The sequence below is a fragment of the Pelmatolapia mariae genome, linkage group LG10_11 (assembly GCF_036321145.2).
Source record: "Pelmatolapia mariae isolate MD_Pm_ZW linkage group LG10_11, Pm_UMD_F_2, whole genome shotgun sequence".
Classification (NCBI taxonomy): domain Eukaryota; kingdom Metazoa; phylum Chordata; class Actinopteri; order Cichliformes; family Cichlidae; genus Pelmatolapia; species Pelmatolapia mariae.
Window position 1 is genome coordinate 42,058,688 of NC_086236.1, and position 21,652 is coordinate 42,080,339.

At 40.1% G+C, this 21,652-nt stretch overlaps 1 protein-coding gene across 1 annotated transcript in view; it reads right to left on the bottom strand.

Moving 5' to 3' along the window:
• LOC134635771 (low-density lipoprotein receptor class A domain-containing protein 4-like) overlaps positions 1–21,652 on the bottom strand; it is a 247,974-nt gene that overhangs the window by 114,679 nt on the left and 111,643 nt on the right. The window contains exon 3 of the mRNA XM_063485308.1: positions 222–362. Within this exon, the coding sequence (XP_063341378.1) occupies positions 222–362 (141 nt within the window). The remainder of the gene's footprint in view (positions 1–221; positions 363–21,652) is intronic.

Here is a 21,652-nt window from a genome sequence, read left to right on the forward strand (position 1 = left end):
GAAACTAATATACCGCTCCAGATATGTAGCAAAGAAAACAAGTCAGAAACTTGGTAAAGTTTGCAACACCCATGAGAAAAGCTCAAAACCCCAAACCCTTGTCCCCGGTGGGGCAAAATCAGAAGTGAGGCAAAGCAGAGAGAGGATGCGTTGGTGTGGTTTGATGGTTTGAGGTAGACAGATAGAGACACAGATGTGTAACAGCATCCTGCAACACTCACAGTTGAAGATGCCCGGCGGAGGGTGTTGGGTGACCACAGGGCAGTTCTCCTCATCGCTGTTGTCCCCACAGTTATTCAGCTGGTTGCAGATCAGCGAGCCCAGACGCAAGCAATTCCCATTGGTGCAGTGGAATTTGCACTCTGTACGGTGAGGGAATAAAAGACAAGTTACATTTCTTAGCAAGAATAACAAACATTTAGTTGTCTGAAGCTGTACATTGAAATGAGGCAAAGGCTGATGTTAATACCACATTTTGTTTCCTATCTGAACAAAGTGTTCTATTCATTCAAGATCCCAAAGTCATAATCATCTTTTAAAGAATTAGGGTGCTTCTTCTCCGCTCTGGAAAGATCTATAATTTTTTTTTAAACATTTAGAAACAATCACAATCAAACCATAGTGGAAAATTAAAATATATATAAAAAATGCCTTTTGGTAAAAATACATGTTACAAAAGAGGGAAAGAGAGAGAAAAACACAAGTTGAAAAAAAAAGTCCGCCCACACACATACACCAGTGTCACTGCAGTAGTAGTGCATGCAGGCGAGCTCTAAAATGTGTAAAAGCATTGATAAACCGCACAGACAACAAAATGTTCAAATGCTGGACTGTTATGTGAAATCCTCCCCGTTATCTACGCTTCAGAATGTGCAAGGTCGCGTGGAATGATTTTTTTTTTTTTTTTTTTACCTGTAAGCTCAAATACAAAGCAGAGTTAATGTGCTGAGTTCACACAGAAACAAGGTCAGACAAAAAAGTGGTCTGCCGTTCAAAACAACAAATAAATAAACAGCTCTTTCAAACGGCCCTTTGATGTGCCGCAGCCCCGAACCGTAATGTGCTCCCGTCACGGCTATTACCAAAATGCTTCTCTCCCTCTAAATATTAATACGCCTGATTAGCGCTATCTGGTTTGAAAAAAAAAAACATAAAAACCCTCCAAACTATAAATGGGAAAGTATATATATATATATATATATATATATATATATATATGTATACGTGTGTGTGTGTGTGTGTAATCATGTAGAGCTTTAATCGTAACAAATAAGAATAATAACAACAAAGTGTTTGATGCACCACAAAGCAAGGCCATGTTAGTGTGGCTCAGAGTGTTATGTGTGTGTTTTTAGTGAAGCCGATATGTGAAAGCTGCACTCACACCGAATTCGCCAGAACTTCACCGACTGCAAGACCAGCGAGACATGAATGACAGTGCTGATGTGCACTCGTACAGACTATGATGGTTTTTCCTGTGACACGTTATGATTGATATGTTTTTCGATTATACGTGGAGGAAAAATGCATCTATGCTGAATGGAAAAAAGTATTTTAAAAAATCAAGAAAAAAGATATCATAGTAAAATTGTCGCTAGTTTTTACTCTAAGGAAGAAAACACTCTATGCACTCTATGCTAGCACTGTGACAATAGCTCTTAGTGTAGATGCAGTCTTTTCTTTTTAGTTCCTTGCACTATGGGTTATCAACATCTGGTGCATAGACTACCCACAATCCAACATGACCATCAACTGTAGAAATGATGCTTTAAATAGAAGATCCCAGTTTTTGGGATGGTAACAAAAAAAGTCATGTGTTACAGATTACTCGTTTCTTCTCCTAAAAGTAATGCAGTTTATTACTTAACACTACTTGTTACATGTAGTTACATGTTAATGTGCGTTAATCCGTAAAATGATCTGAAATGGCTTGTCACATAATTATCAGGCTAACCTCAGGTTACAAATGCCTAACCAACAAAAATAACAAAAAATCCCTATCCTAATGACAACACACACACACACACTTTCTTTTAGTTTTAATGTATGAACACAAAACTGACAACACAAAACCTGAAAACTAGCCAAAAGAGACTTGAAATAATCGCCATAATGAGTCAACCGTAGAAACACAAACAGGTAGAAACAGAGGCTACAAGCCTGACTGCTTATCACTGCTTTTGTTAACTGCTGAAGTTCAGGCTCAGGCCGCTGAACTGGGGTCTGCATACACTCAGCTTTAGCATCACTCTGGGTTCTTGGCTAGCTTTGTGTTAACATGCCATCTGTGCAGATGCTTGCCGACAGCACAAGGTGCACCATCAATATAATGCAGTTGTTTCTGTCTTAAACACAGCTTCCACTTTGCCCTCACACACATGTCCATATTCTCACTCCACAAAAGCTGTAGAATGCTCCACCATTTCCCTCATCCAGGCACACTTACTGAAATCTGGTGATTGTAGCACAAGTGTGCAAGAAGAAGAAAAGTGAAAAAAAAAATTATTTCTGTTTGCCCAGTTTGCAGATAACTGAAGAGGCCTTTGTAACACAAATAACAACATAATTGCAGCTGTTATGTATTAACTTACTTAAGTTACTGCATGACAGAAAAATGTAATGCGGTTAAAGTAATTAATTACTGCGTAACTATTTGTTGAGGAATTTCTGTTTCAAATCTTTGAGGTTCAGGCTGGACTCTGAATGTAAGCAGTAGATTTGCACCAGACTACAGACTTGTGATTTTTGTCAGTTTATCACAGTAAATATTTATCTTTATTATCACAAACAGATTGGATGTAATCACCAAATCAACCCCGTTCACTCACAAACTGATAGCAGACCAATGGCAGACTGACTCATCTTATTGCAGATTTATCATTGTTCTGATGAGCCAAAGCCACTTTGAAGAGTGGAATAGGCTACCAAATGTTTGAGGGCCTGGTCCATGCAACCACTTCAAAAGACTCATCAGTAAGTTGTTATAATTTTGGTCATGCGGGATTCTCTGGGCACTGTTTTCCCTAGTGTGACATATATAACGGCAACAAGGCGGGTCTTCACTATGTTATGAATCATCAATCCACAAAGCTTTACTTACTTACTAGTTAGCACCTGTTCTGATCATCAAGAAAGCAAAGTTAGAAAGTAGAAAACTTTTTTGGCTTATGCACTAGGCAAGCAATTCTCTGAGTGCTCTATCCAGTCCTCTTGGTTATGCTGGTATTAGCTGATACAGCCTGGAGCTGCTAGCCTGCAGCAAAGACGAGGGGCTGCAGAGATCACTTTCTCTGTCTCCACACCTCAAGATTTTATTTTCTCTGACCCACCTGTTTTTCATTCAAGTGACATCACATTTATCAGACTGCACACTACAGGCATCAAAGGCTGTATAAAACTTAAATTACATATGCAGTTGTATTCCCCAGTACTGGTAAACAGACTTTGGTGGTGTAAAATTTGTGGAGCTCCCCTCGTTCTTTAAGACACGACCTCCTTTTGGAACTGTACCTTCCAAGGAAAAAAGGCATTTGTTTCCAGTACAGGTTGGCTGTTTGAAGTCTAATAAACGTCTGTAAGGTATGCTACTGGCAGTGTGAAGTTAAATAAAAGAAACCCCTCTCTACTTGATACTAATAACATACCAGAATCTCTGTGTCACCGGTCAAGTTACATTGCAAGTACTAGTAGGCACTAGGCTTTTGACAATTGGAACAGTTTTTGGATTAAAAAATGTAACATCTCTGAACTACACAGAGAGATATTGCTTAAACCATGCAAAATGCTTTGGGCAATATCTCGTGCTTTTACACATGATACAGAGTTTTCAATTCTTGCATCTTTTCACAAGGTCAACTACAAAAGCAGATTCTTCTTTTTTGTTTTCCCCACAAAATAACATTAATAATAAAAACAAAACTAAAATTGAATGATGATGACCAATTCACCCCAAAAGGTAAAACCAAGGGCAAAATTTAGTTTCTTTTAAGTGTTTTCAAGAAAAGGTACCACAGTAAAACTTGTCCATAACTACTCAAGTCAATCACTTGCCAATGTGGCTAACTATAAAATGAAACTCAACGATAAGCTCAGCAGGGCACAGCTGATGTCCTTCACAGACTTAATTGTAGATACTGAACAATTAATCACTTTACGGTAGTAAAACTAAAGAGTGCAACGCAAGCTATAAACTCTGAACATTCAAAATAAAAGTTGCACCTTTTGAAATGGGTTCATTTCAGCAGTAATAAAGAAGTTTTACTTTGAAAGGTAACTTTCTCTATTTCTGGTTTGCAACACACTTTTTTCAATGGCTAATTAAAATCTGCAGACAAGAGAGCATCTTCCACACAAACTACATGCAACTGTGACAACCTGATAGCGACAAAAATGGGCCAGTACAGTCTTTGAAACTGGTTTTACCCAGTGACAGCCAGCCTGCACTTGCCAACAGGTTGAGGAATACAAATGTTTCCCTAGCGAATGTAGATTGCCGGGGGCAGGGTGCTGGCTGGTCTTTAGGCCTGTGTAACTAAGGCCTAAGTTGCTTTAACTTGTCTAGAGTCGCTGTAAATATACAAGCTGCTTTACAACACACCTCCAACCCAGCTGTTACTTTCATGCTGGAATCAGTGTTAAATTGTTGTTGCTGATGCCTGTTCTGCTTTGTGCCGTTTTAGCCTTGTCTGCCTCGGGATTTTCATGCACATGGGAGTGCCAAGAGGTCCTAGAATAGAGCCATGCAATCAGTCTTATCACCGTCATGGTCCATGGTCCGTGATGGATATAGTTGCTACAAGTAAATACCTACGTAAGAGTAAAGACCAGGCTGCTAGCAGAAATTCTGAAATATTCTTCTTTTAGTTTTCTGCAGAAAAACACTTGTAAGGGTTTTTATCCCTTTTCTTATTCAAGATCATCCAGAAAGTCAACAATTGACACTGTTTCCTCTTCTGTATAAAGACCAGAACCCAGTTTGTGGATTATTCAAAGTAACTGCATCATCGTTTCAGGGAGAGACAATATGTGAATTTTTCACATTTCATTTTTCTACATTAGACAGAGCAAGTGCACACTAGTCAGACTGAGCACCGTTTAATAATTAAGTGTGTGAACTGTGCCTGAATTACCAATTATACTGTAGCCCGAACAGCAACCCATTAGCTGTACCGTGTATTTACTCTAATACTTGATCATTCAGCGGGGCTCCTGAATATCGAGTGAACAAACACAGCTCATTTTGAAGTAAAGATGCACAGTTTCACTGGTAAAAATGGTCTCTGGTTCACCACAGCCAACATCATTATTACTGTAATTAAAACTCACACAAACTTTAGCAAATAGTAATTGAGATGTGGAGGCGAGTTCACCTGCATGTCATCTCCATGGATATGGTTTTGAACTCAGACAGACAAAAGTTGTTTTTCCTCAGATGGATAATTTAGAGAGAAATTTCAAAAAATGTTCCTGCTTGCAACAAACATCACTTATGAAACACAAAACCCATGACACGTACTGTGAACATGTTAGTGAACACTAACATGTAATGTGAACCACAGACAGAGCTGGGCAAAGTGAGCAGGTCTAGAGTGGTTTGGTTTGCTTTTATTTCATTAAAACTTTGTCTGGGAATACTAAAGCGCACTATCAGCTGACAGGAATAATTACACTTCCATGTTGGAGGACTCGTAGGAGACTAAATTAAATAACTGAAGGCAACATTTCGTGCTTATATTCTGTATATTCCCAAACCAAAGGTGCAGTTTTTGTTTTGTTTTTTTAAAACAAAGAAACACAATTTTACTTTCAGCCTGGTGTAGCCCAAAAGGATTGTGGGTATTCTCATGATCTTAATGTATTGAATGAACTGCCATCTTATGAAACTAGCTGAATTCTTGAAGAATTTAAGCCCTACTGTTAATGCAGCGTTCGCAGATACAGACTTGTGACAAATGAAAAGACAAACCTTAACCCTTGACCCTTACAGTGACAGGATCTGGTGGCTCTGTTATATTGGGAGACATTTAGCTGACATGGTTTTAATTTGTTTGTTCGGTTAGATTCAAGGCCCATCGCAAATGATTAAAAAACGGGGTTTGGAGTTGTCATATTCATTCTATGATGAAACATTTTCTATCTGTATTGAAGTGGAGTCTAACTGGACGGCCTTTGAATGAAAGCATTCATCCAAAGGCCGTTCAAAGGGGTTATTCGGAGTCACTATATCTCAACCCAAGCAAACACCTTCGAGAGATTTTGGGCCAAAGAAGTCAATATAGTACTTTTATATTCTACGCACAAGAACATCTTAAGCTACCACTGGTCAGTGTCATGTGCATGTTATAGAAAAAGTAACATAATGGGAAAGAAAGCTGAACAAGTCATGTTAGTCTGTTTATATGGTGTCGGGTCAATCATCGGTTAAATGCACATCTTCTGTCCCGATGGGTCAGCCTACTTTTATGCCAATATTGTAGAGTTTAAACACAGGATATGATGGCCAGAGTCAAACCAGATTAAGAAGGACCTCTCATAACTCACACATACATGTTATGAAGCTCATGTATTTTGCTAGTCTTATTTAACTTCCAAACAATGATTATCCTTTATTGTGCATCATTCCTCACTCTTTCCCTGCTCATGCAGTCTTTTTACCTTGAACTATCAAATATCTTCAGATACAGATATGACACTGATTAGGTCAGACATACTATGAAAACGGGGAGCTGAGGTGGAGGTGGGTTGCAAATCAGCTTGCAGATATGTAACAACTATGGCCCTATACTGGACATCTAATTGGATATGAAGAAGGGTTTTAGCTGATATAAGTTGTCACAGAGATCAGTGGATATATCAGCAGGACAAGTGAGTTTGACTTATTAGGCCTTAATCTTACACGCGCACAGACCAGTCAGTGACCTCTGGTTGTTAGGGGGAAATGCCTAACCAGTTGGTGAGTGGTTGCTGGCGGATGGGACCTTAGTCTGCCTGAAATAATGGTTAATTTTTGGTGATTTCTGTCTTCAAGAAAGAAATACTATATTTTTGTCTGTCATTAACTAAAACTAACCCTTGTATCATGTGATAAGTGTGTGTGGGTGTCCTGCTGTAATTTTGTAAAGTCTGGACGTGAATAATAATAAGTTGTTGGTCGTGAAGGAGTGTGAATGTGTACTTGTGTTCATGACTCTAAGTGTGGATAGTTGGGTCGGAGCATTGTCTGTCAGTGTTTTTGCTCAGTTACAGTTTTCCTCAGTTGTCCAGTCTTACTTGATGCACTGCTAGGACACTCCAACATGTCATATGCATGTGATCATGTGAGCATAAACTGATATGAACTGAAGATAATGACTTTAATTTATTTGCACATAGCCAAACCACAGGTCCTGTTATAAAAACAAAAAAACTGTGTCCAACACAGTAATAGCACAGATGTCACAGGGACCCATCAGAACCAGACTGAACAAGAAACGAGACAGTCATGATCAATCTGTGTGACTCCCTTAACACTTTAATTAAGGTAATCAGAATCAACATGCTTAGTTCTGCGTTTTACTTTGAAAACACAAATGGAAACAAGAAAAAAAAAGTTGCACATGTTCAGTCTCGCAAATGGTCCTGCTTGATTTGTGGACAGTACGTGAGGCGGATAAAATTGGACTTATTTACACGACTCCTGCTGAAATGTTCAGCTAAATGATGTCTTCGCCATAGTAACAAATCAGCTTTGACTCCTGCGTGCCAAACTCATTACTTAATGCGATTACGCAGGTCTAATCGACGGCTCTAATCAAGTCTCAGCCAGATTCTCCACACTTCTGGTTTGGATTCTTCCTTTTTTCTGTGAGACTATTTGTCCTTGGTGTGGTAATAAATGGAAGATGGAAGGTTGAAAAAAAAAGAGAAAACCTTCAGAGGAAAAGTAGAAGGAAGCATTTTAATCAAATTCATTACAGTGGTTGGGGAGGTGGGGAGCTGCTGTGTTTTGCTGCGGTTAATCAACACACGCGAACGCAGGCGCCCGGGCTTGTACGTGCACGTACAGAACGGTTCCGAGCAAACACCTTGCAGGCCCGCTCCTGGTGCGAGTTCTTCCGATTTGCCCGGCTGGCAGTGAGCGACCTAATGACACTGCACATTTTATCCTCTTCCTCCCATAACAAGAACAGCTTGTTCTGCTCTTGTCTAGACGCTGGCGGAGGGAGGAGGGGCAGGAACACAGATCCGATTCAAAGAACAGACCAGCATGACCGTTCTTTGGAAAGAGCCCTCTCCCCTCCTTCTGAGTGGCAATTAGTGAAGCCTCGGTGACTTGTCCAGCCTCTCCTCTCCTCGCTCTGTCTTTCATTTTGTCTCAACTATTACTCTGATCGTCCGTCTAGCCCCACTCTTTTTCAGTCTCGTCTCCTCTTCCGTCTATCCTCGGCTCTCCAGCTCTATTACTCCCTATTACTCTCTCATCTTATCTGTCCCATCTTGTCTTCCTTCCTCACTTTGTCCATCTTCTCACTTTGTGGTTTTGCTTTTACTTCTCCCATCTCCCAGCCAGCATCTGTCTCCTCCACTGCTCTTCTCTTTCTTGCTCTCAAGCAACACTCAAAAGTGTCACGTGAATTTGAAGAAAAGGCTTTACTGAAATACTGAAGTGAGACAACAATTAACCCCTCCCCAGACACACACACAAGTTAATTAGCGTGATATGAATATGTTCGACACAGAGGTTCAAGTTCTGTCAAGATCTGATCAGCATATGCGTTTACCTGAAGAATAAAGGGAAAAAAATGAGCAGGAGGCAAACAAAAGCACTCGCGAGGGCTCGGTTAAACAAGAAGACCGTCTACTATATGATAGTGTAAGTGAAAGTATACGAGAGGTCACGGTCGAGAGGAGCGCTGTTTGTTCGAAAAACACACTTACATTACCGGTGATGCTATTTCTTCATGACAATATAAAACCTTGACGATTTCGAAACTGCACAGGCAATCCTGGAAATCTTTTGAAACGCATCTTTTCTATTTAAGCTTTTTTATTTTGCTCATTATATTTGGCATAATAACTCACAAAGAGCACTTGTGCATCTTTAGAGCGCGATCTTTTTAGACAGCAATACAGATCAAAAGGCTGCACAACAAGCAGAAGCAAAGGTGTACTTTATTACAAAAAATACTCTTTTGAGCAATGAAAACAGTAAATTTTGTAAACTCTGTAATAAAACAGTGCAGCAAAAAGATGCTTTCAGTGTTCACTTCATTAACTTACCGTCTTCTGCCTGTGCTTTCTTCAGCTCTAACGGTCTGTGTTTTCAGCTAAATGTCAAGGGAATTTAAAGTGAAATGAGAACACACAGCCACCTGCTGCTACGACAAACTATTGTTTAACCTCTTGAACCCCATTATAATCTTAAACCTCCGTGCTACGCAGCCAGACTTTGTTCAAACAAGAAAACACTTCCAAAAATAGCAAATACAGTCAGGTCCGTAATGTGTTGGATGAAGACTCAATTTTTATGGGGTTTTTTTTGCCTCTGTACATCACCTCAGTAGATTAGATCAGACAATAATACGTGATTAAAGTGCAGAATTTCAGCTTTAAGTCATGGAGTTTTACAAAAAGTCTACATGGTTTAGAAACTGTTTAAGAGCACATTAACAGAGCACAGTAACTGATTAGGCTTTTTTATACACAGTCCCCAATTTCAGATACTCACAAGTAATTAAAAAAAAATGCGGATTGTTTTTAAAACTAGAATAAAAATATCGTGGAGTTGGTGACTGCCTGAAGTCCAGAACCCATGGGCATCGCTGCATGCTGTGCTTCCTCCCTTTACTGCAGCTACCTCCAGTTGCTATTTTTGCACTTCTAGGCTGAGATCAGCTGGACCGACTTGGCCACTAAAGAATATCACATTTCTTGCCTTGAGGAGCTCTTTGTTGCTTTTACCATTATCTTTGGGTCATTATCCATTTGCACTGTGAAGAACTGTGTGATTAGTTTTGCAGCGTTTTCCTGACTCTGAGCAGAGACCACAGCCCTGTACACTTTACAAATTATCCTGACTATCAGCAGTCATGTCATCAATAAACACCAGTGGCCTCATTCCACTGGCAGCCATGCATGTCCATGTCATAGAACTGCCTCAACTATGTTTGACAGATGATGTGGTATGCTTCAGGTACTGAAACGTTTCTTTCTCTCCCATATTTTACTTTTCTCATTATTCTGGTATAATTTAATCGTGGTTTTCCAAACCTGTGCAGTTCTTTTAAATGTTTTCTGTTTAATCTTGTTCAAACCAGTGGTTTGCTCCTTGTTGTAAACATTTATAAAAGCATCTGGTGGTTGTAGAGTCCCAAGAGAGCCTCAGTTTCGTGTCCTAGTATTACTCATCTTGGCTTCCCAAACAATCTTGGGAACAACCCATGCGCTGGTCGGAAAACAGTAGATTCCTCAGGGAAACCTTCAGCTTCACCAGCCGACCGCTTTGTTTGCCCCGGCGACGATGATGCTTTCGCCTGGAAGGCAGCGTGGGAACCCAATACAGGTAACCCAGGATTTCCAATACAACTGGGGGCAAGGGTTGCTGCCTACCAGCGCCAAACGACACAATATTTTGTACCAAAGGTTGGAGGTCCAGTAGTGTCTGGTGATCACACCTCAGCCTTGTTTTGTGAACAACATGGGTCAGAAATAATATAAACAGACACAAACTTGGGAGTGACAGACGAGCAGCCACACACACCGGCGCCATCTTGAAAATTTGCTAAATCAGCTACATTACAAACAAACTTCACAACTAAAAAGAGTAAAAATGTCTCCTTTTAATAACCCAAGGTCTGGAATCTACTCCAGCTGTCATTGTGCTAGGGTTAGTGTGCACTAACTGGTACTACAGTACCAGTCTATCACAGGGGAAACGCAAACATTCACACTCCAACTATAGACAATTTAAAGACATAGAGACTGTGGGAAGAAGCCAAGAGCAACTCTGCACCTTCTTCTTATGAGTAAATCGTGGAAAAAAGCTAGGTTTGACCTAGACACCTACTAAATTTAAAGCTTTGCTGCCTCGATGGTTATGTACCAATTAAGCACCATTATGTCTTCCACACGTCACATTAACAAAAAACTGCTCAGTAAGTAATCCAAAATTTAGCTGAATTCAAGTTCTTTTCATAATACGAAAAAAACCCATTCATTCACATTTCATTGTAAAAGAGTCGCATTCAAACAGCCCCTTCTTAGTATTACTGTCCACTCAAAGCGCTTTGAGCAGGCAAGGGAACATCTTTTTAAAGTCACCTTTTCAACAATCTGAAAAGGTGACTTCTCACCGTTTTCAGACGTAAAAGACGTCTTTCTCTAGATGACTTTTGATGTCAAGGAACGGCAAATTTTTACCTTTCACTTTTCACCCAAATCTCAATGCTGCTAAAAGTTGCATTTTCAAAGTCTTTTCAAAGAGTTTCTTTGAATGGGACGTGACGCTATTTTCATGGCTGTAATAGGGCTATGTGCGGTCCAAAACAGACCTAAACCTTGGTCTAAAGTTTATCCAAATCAGACAAAGTAAAGTTAAGTTTTAGTTTTCAGTGACAATTCTAAGAGCAAATACAATAAAGACCATATCGTTGGATGTCAATGCTGGGTCAGTATCTTTTAAAAATCATTTTCAGGAGGTCTTGAATTTGATTTGGCAGCCCTGAAAAATGAAATGGACTGTTGTCTCCTCGAGGTTGCTTTATTCAATTAAATTAAATTTTATTTAAACAGCGCCAAATCACAACAACGGTCGCCTCAAGGTGGTTTATATTTTAAGGTAGACCCTAAAATAATGCATACAGAGAAAAACCCCAAAATCATATGACCCCCTATGAGCAAGCACTTTGGCGACAGTGGGAAGGAAAAGCTCCCTTTTAACAGGAGATTATTAATTCTATGCTTTGGTCTGCTATGAAGTAGATTCTCCAGGAATTATATGCATTCAAGTTACCCCTTGAGGAATTGTAATGATATGGATGATTAGTGGTAAAAAGCAAATGTTAGCTTCCTAGTGCTAATAGTTCACCCACAATAAACAAACAGGCTAAAAAGGAGGATGACCTGTAATGCCACTTTCATTGCAGGTGTTTCTGTGGTTCCAGCAATCATTAAAAATCTCAGCTGGCCTACATCGAGGGTTGACAAATAAGAACATACCAGTCCTCGATGGAAAAATACAGTAAAGGTCATAGCCCTTCCCCGCTCACAGAACACTACAATTTTCTCCACTTTTCGGCACTGAAATGAGTCTACAAATAATAGAAGAAAAAAAGATCAGAATCTCACTTCAGCTGGGTGTTGAAAGTTGGCAAGCCTGGATGTGACACAGTTAACATGAAAGCATCCTTTGTTCTTGGCCGCGTGGCTCTCTGTTCTCTCAGAGGTTAGCACTGTCAAGACACTTTGCTGCTGTTCAGTGCTTCAGCTCTATGTGGCACAGTTCACAGTTCAAAGCTGTACTCAGAGTGCAATATTCAGGTGTATTAACCATAAATCATCTCATTCATTGATAATGAACAGCTCATCATTTGCTCTCTGTTATATAAACAGAGGAATTATAAAAATGTTTTGCAAATCAAATATTCTGTTCATAAATAGTGAAAATTAATCAGCTAGTAACTTTAGTCACCAGTTGGAAAACAGATAATGCAATCATAAAGACACTGGAATTTTAAAATAAAACCTAACAAACTGGAATAAGAATATAGGTTTCGATCATGCATTTAAAAGGAATACTCCATTTTCACTCTGATTTTCCAGCTGCCTTTTCCTTTTCCTGTTTCCTGTTCTGTTGGTTTAGTCACTAAGCTTTCTCCTTAAAACCCGTCTCTGCAATAATGTTTTTAATGCAGGATTTTTTCTTTAAATTGCATTTTCAAATAGATTTTAAAATTCTATTATTTGGTCACCGTCTCTAGTAAATATAAATAATAAATGGTATATAAATATAAATAAAGTCAATAATTAATTTCTAATTATATAATTAATTATATTATTTTATTATTTATTTATCTGCACATTAATAATCAGTTTGTCTTTATATTTATAAAGACTTATTTATCACTGTTTCTGTGACATTTGCAGCCTTTATACTTTTCCATGATTTATATGAAGTGATTTCAAGGCTGGTTGTAACTAAGCCCAGAGGCAACAAAAGTAAGGGTCCAGACTAAGGTTTGTTTTTTTCCGTCCCTGGATGGGACGTCAGTGAAAAATACGGAAGGTCATGGGCTTGCTTCGCTCACAGAAAGCTACAATTTTCTGACACTTCAGCACTGAGATTAGTCCAGAAATAAAAGAAAGCAAAAAAATAAATAAATCTGAATCTCACTTGAGGAGCTGCGAAATGAGAGCAAAGTTCAGGGTCGGACAGACAGACGTGCACCTACTCTGAATGGGGTCAGTATGTTTTTGCAAAGTGTACGAGACAAACCAACTCAGCTTCATGTGGTAAAGGAGTTGAAACCTGACTCACCTTGTGCTACAACACAATGGAGCATTTCCCAACCTCCTAGATTTATATTAATGTTGTACTTTTACTGTTTACCTGACAATGACTATGCCAGATAATAACATGGCTTGGGGACCCAGTGTTTATGTGTTTCTCATGCTGTAGTCATTTGTATTTCTCATTTCTTTAGTTATTCTCTGGTTATATTTTGTAGTTTCTAGTCTTTAGGTTTTGGTGCTGGGCCTCCCCTGTATTCCACGTTTCCCGTCTCCATGTCTCCCTTGTCCTCATGTTCGTTTATCTTCTGTGTCTGTTTCATGTCAGTTTCTTCCCTGGTCCCTGCGTCTTAGTGTGTGTCCCATGTTTCCTGTTTTATTTTGATAGTCCCTTGTCCTGTGTTTAGTGAGTTCAGTTTTGCTTCTTCCCGTCTTCTTGTGTTAGATTAGTTCCAGCTGTGTTTCCCTCCTGTTTCCCATCCCCTCATTATCCTTTGTGTATTTAGTCCTAGGGCTGGGTATTGATTTCAATATGAACATTACCTGATGCTGCTGAAGTGAAGCAGAGCAAAGTTAAAGAGGTTTGCAATTGTTTTGCAATTTGGCATAATTTGTAAAAGTTAAAATTTCTTTGGTATTAAATAGCAGAAACGAGACTGTCTTCTCTGAGGTAATTTTTGGAGAAAAAACCCCCCAAAACACACTACGGTCAACAACGCTACACACAACGGTAGACTGGTGCACAATAAGCAAGCGAATAATGCAGAAAACGGAGATTTTTGATGGGAAACTGGTCTGGAAGTACACCGAGAGAGAGAGAGCTGTGCAGGAATTGTGATTTTATTGTGGAGGAAGCAAAACAGCCAAAGTAAGAGGAAATCAATGACGATGTTTATTAAACACGAAGCGTAGTTTGGATCTTCTTTTGCTACTGGTTCAGTGAATTTTGGTCGGAGAGTGACAAAACCTGCAGCATCAGAATCTGTGAGATGTCGGCTCCCCCGGTGGCATGTCCAAGTGCATCAGGTGACCGATCCGTGCTCTGTGTCTACGGCTTTGTGCACAATCTGTTTACCCGCTCTCATTTGCTTTTTTAGCTGTTTGGTGGTTGTTGAAATAGTGTAACCTGAGATTCTGGTGTTTCTGACAAAACATGTTTATATTTAAAAACTGATTCAGGAGTTAATGAATCAATATGGCTTTATTCAAACTAAAGTAGATTTGAATGGGGAAATCAATTTTTCAAACCCACCCATATTGAGTTCTCTGTCTTCCTCTGCCTGTCTGCTCATCTCCCCTCGTGGTTCCAAGTCTCAGGTTCCAGGTTTCATCTCCAGGGGTTTCAGATCTTTATTTTGTATGTATTTGGGTTTTGTTTTTTTTTTTTTGCTTAATCTTTGTCTCTCTTCACTTTTAGTTTGCATTTTGTTCTGCCAAAAATAAAGGCTTGCTTTCAGTTTAAGTTCTGTTCAGTCTTCGCAGTCTGCATTGGGGTCCACACTCACTCTCCACCGTCTGCCGCAGCAGACATGACAACAGTGAAGCTTTGCTTTCTGAGCTGTAGCAAATCACTGTTGCAAATTATAAGCTGTCAAATGTACAGTCATGCAAAAAAGGAAGTTTCCACAGGACTACCTTAAAGTGTTGCTTCATTTCATCGATGTTTGTGGGCATTTGTTTATGTTCAGCTCCATAGGATTTCAGTTAGATTGAGGTCTGGACTATTGCATCAGCATGTTTCTTTTCTTCATGGTTCTTTTGGATCATTGTCCTGTGGTAAGACACACTTTCAGCTTCACTGTTGGACAAATAGCCTCAGATTTACCTCTAGAATACGTTGGTTAACAGGTGCTCTGGTCCTTATACTGCAAAACAAGCCCAAATCATCACACTTCCTCCACCATGCTTGACAGTTGATATGAGGTTTTCGTGCTGATATGCCGTTCAGTTATAGCCAAACATGGTGCTGTACATCATAGCTAAACACCTCAACTTTGGTCTTCTCTGTCCACAGGACATTGTTCACAGGCACTGTGTTAACACACACCTGAAATCTCCAAAGCAGCAAACACACAATTGCTGATGATCAATTATTAAGTGTATCTGATTAACAGCACCTGGCTGCTAGTTACCCTCGTTATCTCTATGGAAGGGTGTACTTTCACAGGCAGCTCTGTGAAAACTTTCTTTTTCACGACTGTACAAATCCTTTGTTACTTTTTGATAACTGATTTAATTATTTCATTGTCTCTCTTGCAACTTAAATGTTAAATAAATATATGGAGCCGTTTTTCTTCTTAATCATCAGGTGAACAAGGGAATGTCAGGGAAAGAGAAGCTTGTGATATTACACGCTACTGAGGCTGAACCAGATTCATGGTTGGAGTGAATGCATGTCACTCTGCTCCTTGTTGAAAAGAATAAGCACGTTACACTATTACAGTGACAATCTTTTTTTTCTTTAAATAAGGAAGGCTTGATGACAGAGAACACCTGTGTGGGTGAAGTACAGGCACAACGTGGCTTAGAACATATTTAAAGACTTTAAAATACTGCTTTTTTCTCTGGGAAATTTAGTTCTCTGGGAAAGTTATTCCTATTTATTTATAAATTCATATGTTTTCTCAAAGTTAGGTTAAGTCAAGCCAGTGCCACATCCTGAGGCAGGTGGCAAAAAAACTTCTCAGAGACTAATTGCAAATGTGCCTTTTTTATTTAACTACATGTAGTAGTCCTTGCACAGCTACAGCTAATCACATATAAATCATCTTGGCCAAAACTTCTCTGGCTGTAAGACGATGAAAACTGTGGAGATACATCGTTATCAAACACAGCCAATCCAATTACCGCACAGCATCATTTACATGAGTCCTCCTCTGTTCTCTTTGTCTGTCCTCATTGTCTCCTCTCTTCCTCTACAGCGCCCGTTCATCAACTCCTGTGATGTCCGTCGGTCTGCTGATCTGTCTGCCTGTCTGTCTCGACAGAGGGCGAACATGAAAACGGTCTTTTTCCATAGTGACGAAGAGGAGGAAGTGAGTGAGGCGAAAGTAAGAAAACAGGACAGATGGTAGGAGCAACGATACACAAGAAGGGGGAAAAAAAGGGAAGTAGTGTAGTGAGGATGAGGACGAAGATACAAAGGAGGATGGTGAAGATGATGAAAAGATTGTGGGCAATGAGAGCCTCGAGGAGGAAGGTGATAATAGTGGCATCATCAGGAGTAGGAGATGGAAAGGTAGGAAGAGGAAGAGGAGGATTATCAGGTGGTATGAGAGGAAGAGTAAAAATACAACAAATGGCAAACTAATCCGACCTCTCTATTATGACACCAGCAGAGTATTACAGGACGTGTGATATTGACTTCCAGCTGGTTGAGTCTCCGCACAACTTTAACGTTTCCCATCGAAAGGTCTGAAAGGGAATCTTTCTGTTGGAAGAAATTATGGCTGAGAGAAAGTCAGAAGCTTTTTTTTGTTTTGTGTCAGACTATTTCCTGTAACTTTCAACTCCCGCACTGTTCTCTAACAAGCAGAAACCAAATCCCACAGTGGGGAAGAAAACTGCTCATGCAGACTCTGACTGAAAATGTGTGCTGTGAATTGCACTTTGACGAGTGTGTCTGCGTGTGTGTGTGTCTGTCTGTGCCTGTGATATAACAAAGCGTTGTAGTCGCTGCTTGCAGGTGACAGACTGGGGGCCGGATATCCGTTTTTAGCAGTGTCAGTGTGTCTCTTTGCGTTTCTACGCGTGACCATAGTGTCCTTGGGCGTCTGTTTGGATGCGCGTGTTGCTACGTGTCGCAGTAAACTATAGTCAGTGGGCTGCTGTACCCACAGTCGCTTCAATCAGCAACATTGTAAAGCATTAAAAAACGTGTTTATAGACTGAAACGCTGTGTTACACTAATGCAGTACAGATTGTATGAAGGCAGTAAGCGGGGCCATTAAAGGAAGCATGGGCCCTTCAATGTTCTCCACTTTTAATGCTCAAGTCTTTCACCATCTCCCCAGACTGGCTGCAAGTCTCCCATTATTGATTTTCTATGTGGGGAAAACTGATTATATAGAGCCATTTTATCATTCCAATGAAGTGCTGACATTAATGTCGGTACGGTAAAATGATATTTCAGTGGAAGTGGAACAAGAACATTTTTACATTACCCCACTCTCGCCAGGACTCGTTCCGTGTCTTTTATCATGTCACATCAGCCTGGAGTCAATTAAACGTGATCCTAAAGGTTTCAAAAGAGCTCAAAGAGGGACTATCACTCAGCCCACACCTACAGTCTAGACTTGCTGGCTTGACAAATGTTGGGATACACTGGTATAAGATTTCACACTGATATACGCACATATCAGGACAGAATTATTAGCCCTCTATGAAATGTAAAGTTTTTGTCAAAATTTACAAAGCAAGGGATTTTTACAATAGCATTTCTAAACATACTAGTTTTCTTTAAAAAGAATACATTATTTCTATTTGCATACAATAACTGAATTATTTCAGAAATAACAAAAAATTATCAGGATCAACACAACAGGATCTTACAGTTTGCACAGTATAAAAATTTCAGCTGTCACTCGAGAAAGCATCATGGCAAAAACTAAAGAAATCAGCTGACAAAGCAGCAGATGCATATACAAAGTTGTCACAGTGTTTTCAAGTGTCAAGAACTGGAGTAAGAAGTATCATCAAGAAATCCAGAGAAAGCTGCACAACAGAGAACAAGCCTGGCAAAGGTAGGAAGTGAAAGATTTCAAAAACTGGAAGGAAAACTAGTAAGAGATGTGTCTGAAGACTCCAGAACAACTGCCAAGACATGAGTGAATGACTCAGCAGAGTCAGGAAATGCAGTCTCAAAGAAGACAATCACTGGAACCTTTTGTCAGATGAGATTAAACCAGGGCTCTTTAGCCACAGAGACACTGCTTGTGTTTGAAGAAAGAAGGAATAGGAGTACAACCCAACGAACATCGTCCCCACAGTGAAACACGATGGTATTATGCTATGGGATGCTTCAGTGTATCTGGACCTGGGAATCTGGTTCTGGTAAAATGAATCATTAATAAAGAAAGATATGGACAGGGGACAAAGCCCTGACTTAAATCCAACTGAAAATCTTGTTAAAGACTACAACAAACGACTGCAGGCTGTTAAACAGCAAAAAGGACACAGAACTGACCATTAGCATTAGGGAGGCTAATAATTCTGTCCTCATCTGGAGAATAATCAAAGAGTAACAGTCATCATGACAGGGCGTTACAGGATTACCAGGGAACAAAGTCACTAAGTGAGGGTCATGGGGGCAGCTGTCTAAGCAGAGAAACCTACAGTTCCCTCAGCTAATCCTAATAGCTAATGCTAATGCAAGATGCCCGAAAGGGATGTAAGATGCCCGAACCACGTCAGCTGACTCCTTTCAATGTGGATCCCCTCTTGGTTGACTGAATTCTCTCTGCATAGGCGAGGGTAGGAACGTAGAATAACGGATAAATGGACAGCTTCACTCTTCACCACAAAGGATGAATATAGATTCTGCCCCAATCTGCTTCTATGATTGTAGGGACTTTAACTTAGGATATAAAGCACCTTGAGGCAACTGTTGTTGTGATTTGACGCCATATACACAAAACTGAATTGAATTAATCTCACCGTCTGCTCTTCCCTCACTTGTGAAAGAGACCCCAAGATACTTAAACTCCTAAACTTAGGGCAGTAACTTGTTTTAGACTCAGTGTGGGGACTACACCCTTTTCTAGTCTCGGACTTGGAGGTGCCAAGTTTTCATTTTGGCCTCTTCACACTCAGCCATAAACTGCTCCAGTGCAAGTTTGAGGTCACCACCTGATAAAGCCAACAGAACCACATCATCTGCAAAAAGCTGAGACAAAATCCTAAAGCCCACAAAAGTCCAACACACTGGCTCGCTTGGATGGACATTAGTACTATAGCTGTAAAAGGTTACAAAAACAATAACAGCGATATTGCTATGAGTCATATTAACACAGAACTTTGTTGGTAATTCATCGGAAACTACAAATGCACTGACCTGTCAAGAAAATCTGCAAGCATACATGAACGAAAGCATACAAAAAGAACAATTACACGGTTATTTATGATATTAACACATGTACTGTCTTCATATCAAAGACATTTTTAGTACATGGTTATCGTACTTCCCTTTGCTCCAACACTAAACATAATCCAACAGATATTCATGAACCCCGGTCTTAAAACTCTGTACCTTCAGTTACATTGCAAATTTCCATATATGTCATACATACACAAACATACAGACACCAAACCTAATGCTGGTGACATCACTGGGGTCATTTCTCATACCTAACAAACCTGGAGCCACTAAAGATTTTTGTGCACATTACTGTAAGTGGAAACTGATTTGCAGATATATTATTGTGCTTTTCGTGTCTTTAATGTTTAAGTTTATTTTTTTTTCTAACTTTGAGCGTAATGCACACTGCTCATCAAAATACTGCTACACACTGCAGATTAGTCAGGTACTGGGCTCTGCATTCTCCATGGTAACTGCGAATTGTCTGTGTCAGACTGTTTAATGTCCCCTCGGCCTCCATCACTCTCCGTATTTCAGTCTTTTTTTGCCCTCTCTCTCCCCTCCAGGCTGCATCCTCGGTGTGAGCCAAGCAGTAGCTTTGCAGGGCAGTAAGGTAATAAATGTGTTGCAGATGCGTCTGCGAGTCGTGAAGGATCGGGGCATCTTTCGTACCTGCCATCACTCTGCTTTACCCCCCACCCATTTTTAACATTTTCCCTCCTTTTGTCCCATAGCCTCCATTTGACTCCTGCTCCTCTTGTCTCACCTTCTCCTCTCTTTTTTTTCCCTCACTGTTTCCACCCCCTCCCATCTCTCTCTCACCATCTCCTCACTTCACTGGCTCTACCAGGATAATTAAGCACGTCTAAGATGTGCTGACTTGGCACAATTGACAGCCACAGTGAAGGAGAGAGACAGAAACGGTGACAGAGGGAGAGATGTAGAGAGAGACCTTCAGGCTGTCTCCTTTCTGCAGTCCAGACAGTGCATCACTACTGCTCTTCTCCGTGTGTGTGGTGTGTGTGTGTGTGTTTTGAGGTGTGTGCACCTCGGGGAGATGCAGTCACATTGTATGGGATCCAAGTTACAGTATGTTTTTAACTCTCTCTACTACTTTGTCTCGGGGCCTCCTGCTGGCCTGGCTGTGGGGAGACTTTACGTGAGCGTCCAAACGTGAAAAAAGGAGTGCTGGAACACAAAGATCTTTGCCTCTTAGTAAACAGTGCAGAAAGCATGTGTCATGCTCCTTCCATTGTACTCTTAGCAAATGATGCGTCAGATGCTCTTTGAAGGTCAACAAAAAAACCTGCATTCAGCTTAAGTGTAAACGGTGTCTACCCCACAGGACAGCAACTGTCTGTCTGATGACGTTACATTCAGCGAACATCATTGTTTTTAATTGTTATGCTGTGTTTTATATTGTTTAAGAAATTCCAGCTCTGTGGAGTCTTCCTAAGGTGAAAGAAGCATTCACATCCAAGGTGCCATGACTGTTAGCTCAGTGGCAGGTCCAGGCCAGTAAGACAAGGTCACTGTGCCCCTTCAGCTGAATTGTCCTCACACATTTTTATAATTGTAAGTAAAATTAAATCAAACACTTTGGTAACGAAAAAGAAAGATCACCCAAATTGGTGATAAGTCATTGCCATAACAACCAAGCTTACATGAATTATTCGGCTAATAGAAGACACTAATTTAGAAGAAGATAGGTCTACGAAATTTTGGGAAGCAACATTCATATTCTCATTAGAATTAGGAAGACGTCAATTTGTGCAGCAAGTTTTAAAAGCATGATCTCACTCAAATAATTATGCATATCGGTTCATGATGTGGTTTAAAGCAGGCGCTGCATTAATTTGTTGTGTAATTATACAAGATTGCCTCTTGCAGTGCTGTTTTAAATATACATTTAGCCTTGTGGTAAACCGTCCAGCTCAGTTTATTGCCTGTTTTCTGGACACACTATGTGTGACTTCAAGTGTAACTCTGCACATAAGTGGTAACATAAATGTACTTTTTTTTAAATGAAAAAGCAAAGTGAGTTGAGCCAAATGCCCTCTTGTTAAAGTGGGCTGATGTCCATATGTTCTG